This window comes from Limulus polyphemus, unplaced genomic scaffold (genome assembly GCF_000517525.1).
Source record: "Limulus polyphemus unplaced genomic scaffold, Limulus_polyphemus-2.1.2 Scaffold481, whole genome shotgun sequence".
Lineage (NCBI taxonomy): Eukaryota > Metazoa > Arthropoda > Merostomata > Xiphosura > Limulidae > Limulus > Limulus polyphemus.
This window is the reverse complement of record NW_013666091.1, coordinates 538,428-542,552: the sequence shown is the minus strand read 5'-3', so window position 1 is coordinate 542,552 and position 4,125 is coordinate 538,428. Positions and strand designations below refer to the sequence as shown.

The 4,125-nt window shown below is 35.3% G+C and overlaps 1 protein-coding gene across 1 annotated transcript in view; it reads left to right on the top strand.

The window, feature by feature from the left end:
- LOC106458533 (dipeptidyl peptidase 4-like) overlaps positions 1–4,125 on the top strand; it is a gene marked incomplete at its 5' end in the record, with an annotated part of 45,182 nt that overhangs the window by 19,866 nt on the left and 21,191 nt on the right. The window contains 2 exons of the mRNA XM_013918051.2: positions 522–668; positions 1,747–1,826. Coding sequence (XP_013773505.2) covers positions 522–668; positions 1,747–1,826 — 227 coding nt within the window. The remainder of the gene's footprint in view (positions 1–521; positions 669–1,746; positions 1,827–4,125) is intronic.

The following is a 4,125-nucleotide window of genomic DNA, read 5'->3' as shown; positions in this document are numbered from 1 at the left end:
CAAACAAACTTTTTTCACCACTCAAAACAGTAAGGGCATCACAAAAGTTTTGTTTAATTATTTGTTTGGAATTAAACACAAAGCTACACATTGGGCTATCTGTGCTCTGCCCACCACGAGTATCGAAACCCAGTTTCTAGCGTTGTAAGTCCGCAGATATACCGCTGTGCCACTGGGGGGGCGGCATCATAACAGATAAATTATTTTCAATACTGATAAACGAAAGATTAAACAGACTGTATTTATTAATGCTTTGGAAAATAAAACGAGTGTATCACTCGTAAAGCTTGTACAGATTCCAAGATGGAGTAAAAATTCCAAACGCTATTCAAGACTTCAGAGTTACGGTTAAAATACAAAAGATGATGAGAATCAAATATCCACCTGTATTACTTCAGTTAAAACAGACTTGATTTTCAGGGATAAATTATAAGGAAGTCCAGTAAGTAGAAAGGAAGATTTAAACATACTCTGGCTCAGGATTTTAACAAGTTATCACACATTGTTTTTCATACTTGCAGAACTTGGAGGAGGTTAGCAGCACTGGGTGGGTGGATATGTACGAACCGCTTGTTTTTACTTCAGATAAGAAATATTATTTTATTCGACTTCCTGCTAACGAAGGAGACGCTGGAAAATTTCGCCATGTTGCCATGGTCAGCATTGAGGTAAGTGCAAGTAAAATCTTAAAAGGATGTTGCAGAGGTTTCGCTGTGAGAATGTTGAAAGTATTCATAATGTTGTACCAACGTGTCCCCCCTCCCCAATGTATTTACAAAACTAAATTGTTATTATCTAAATATAAGTAAAGATTAGCAAGGTAGCCACGGACCTGCAAAATCGAAAAAGTCCAGTGCAATTAAATCAGAATATTTTTTTAATGCAAAGCTGTACAATGGGCTATTTGCTCCATGCTCATTGCAGGAATTCAATCCCTAATTTTAGTGTTATAAGCCCTCAAGCTTATCGCTGAGCTATCAGGGGGCAAACAAATAAACTTTGTGCACTCCCCTTTTATTTCATAACCTTCACGCATACAATTATGCTGCTTAGCTATGTCAGTTTCAGTATATTTTGACATAATTTTAGTCACTTGTTCTATGTTATTTTATCTGGTTATAATTATCTAAGTCATTACATTTGATGACAGGTTAAATCAAGAATTATTTTATAAATAAAAATTGAATACAATATTTTGTACTACCATGCTCCAATGGCCTTGATTGAAGAAGTTTTTTATAGTAGCGTATTACAAAGTAAATATGTTCTGAATTTTGAAATTTTTATTACTACTTATAACCATTACAAGTTAAAATGGTACTAATTAGATGGAATTATGAGGAAAAGTTTTGAAATGCAAAAGTGCATAGGTCTGGAAAATCTGGAAGTTTGTCTTGAAAGTCAGGGGAAAATATTTTAGAAAACACGTGGTCACCATGATGAAACATGCAGGCAATGAAGAAGAACATTAATAAATTAAAAATTGGTAATTTACCTACAGAAGAATCAAAACTTAATCCAAATAAATATAACCAGTTCAGTACTCTATATCCTTGCTCACTAAATAAAAAAGAAAATTGTTAGGTACTTCACTGCTCATTCAAACATCTTGTTAAACAAGATATAGTTAAAACATAATGTGTATTGTATGGCTAAGATTGTCATTCCAGGTTCTAAAACGTCAATTTTAAAAGTAGCAATTAAAGCGAAACGTTGCAGGTCATTTCTAAAACCCGCATCTTTCAGGATAAAAGAAGAAAGTTCTTAACTCAGGGAGCTTATGATGTCGTCCAGATTTTGGCCCATCGCCAAGATGTCCGTAAAACGTAAGTTTTCCAGGATAAAATATCTAATGAGCAAATAAGTACTAAGTAATTGTTAATGTTTTCTCAGTTCTACCTTTAATTCACATTAAGTAAAAATAAATTAAGGAAAGCGTGTATTTTTTAATACTTTTTATTTTCAAGATATTACTGACATCAATGGTTTCATTTTCAAATTTGATGGTTAGTTTCCTCATTGCATACAACTTTATTAAAGTGATAAAATAATGACAGTGACAGTCACATCCGGAAACACATACGTTTACAACAACAGCAGCCCCCCAGTTACACAGCGGCATGTCTGAAGACTTACAACTACGGTCGGCAAAGGACATTCTGGCCCGGCATGGCCAGGTGGTTAGGGCGCTTGACTCGCAACCTGAGGGTCGCGGGTTCGAATCCCCGTCCCATCAAACATGCTGGCCCTTTCAGCCGTGGGAGCGTTATAATGTGACGGTCAATCTCACTATTCGTTGGCAAAAGAGTAGCCCAAGAGTTGGCGGTGGGTGGTGATGACTAGCTGCCTTCCCTTTAGTCTTACACTGCTAAATTAGAGATGGCTAGCGCAGATAGCCCTCGTGTAGCTTTGCGCGAAATTCAAAAACAAACAAAGAATATTCTTCATGTATAAAAAAAATAGGTTCTTTTGACAAACCAGAACTAGACAAAGAGAGTTGCTAATATAAATGAAATCCTTTAGTTGTGCTTTATCAGAGCAACTGCCGCTCAGAATGAAAAAGAAACGGAAATTCAATTATTTCAAATATTCGCACCTGTTCTATATTATAAAGTTATAGTTGTTTGTTTGGCCCCCCAGTGACACAAAGATATATCTGCAGACTCACAACACTAGAATCCGGGTTTCGACACCCGTGGTGGGCAGAGCACAGATAGCCCATTGTGTTGCTTTGTCCAAACAAACAAACAACAACAACTTATTTGAGACATTTTGTACTTTAGGTAAAATATTTTTATACCAACAAATCAGCTTCTTATTTATAAATTATTTCTCCCTCTCCAAAACATGAATTTCAGTGAAGAAAAGAAGGCATAGAGATCTAATCTTTAGTCAGTTGTGACGGCATGTCACATGCTGGAAAATATCTAAAGTATTTTAGGTTGTTAGCGGTGAGTAAAGGTTGTTAGGTTGTTAGCGGTGAGTAAAGGACTACACGTGAAACCAAACAAACGCTGCTTCTTGTTATTCCATTAGTTGTATCTGCTGTTAGCTTTCTAAGTATATTGTTTTATCGTCGGCCCTTTTAATATTTTCTCTCGTTCTCATTTTCAAACATCTTTACATGCTTTAAAAAGACGACATCTCTTTGTGCGGTTACTACAAACATACTGTATATTCTTCTGGTGTATTGTGGAAACGAAGTTATATAAGTTAAGAAGCTTTATAGACTAGCTCTAAATATACCGAGTTTAAACAAACAACTCTTATTTTATCATCAGAGATTACCTGCTGAAAAAAGGCTTTAGTTGTCTTCCATGTTAGTTGAACTTTTCATAACGAACCACAACATAACGCCCCCAAGTGGCACAGCGGCATGTCTGCGAACTTACTACGTAAGAAACCGGGTTTCGATACCCGTGGTGGGCAGAGCACAGATAACTCATTGTGTAGCTTTGTACTTAGCTTCAAACAAACCAAAAAATTCCCCCACCCCAGTGGTACAGTCTGCGGACTTACACCACTAGAAACCGGGTTTCGATACCCGTGGTGGGCAGGGTACAGATAGCTCATTGTGTAGCTTTGTACTTAACTTCAAACAAACCACAACATAAAGTGTATCTTAAAATAATATATGTCATCAAATTTTTGGTTAAAAATGAATAGTGATTATTTTAAACAACACTGCAACAATAAATAACAAACAAGATTTATCTGTCTTCAATATAACTGAACGTTTTATCTGTTAAATAACAGTAATACATCTATTATATATATAATCTATATCTATAATAGTCAAATGTCTGTCTGTCCCGCTTTGTATATCCTGAACGTTTAATCGTAGAAAAAAAAATAGATATCAAAAAACTTCTTTTTGAGAGTGAATTGCAGGAAAATTATTCATTTTTCGAAAATCCTAAAATTTCTTATTGATATCAACATCGATCCGTCAGTCTTCGTATGTGTTGAACGGTCAATTTGAGAAAAATCTTATTAAGAACAATTTTTTTATTTTTTGTGAGGGAATTTCCTGAAAAAAAAAAGGGTCTTCCCTCAACTGAATGAAAGAAATATTTCGAAGATAGGAGTCATGAACGACAAAAATGCATAAAGAGAGGAACGTGT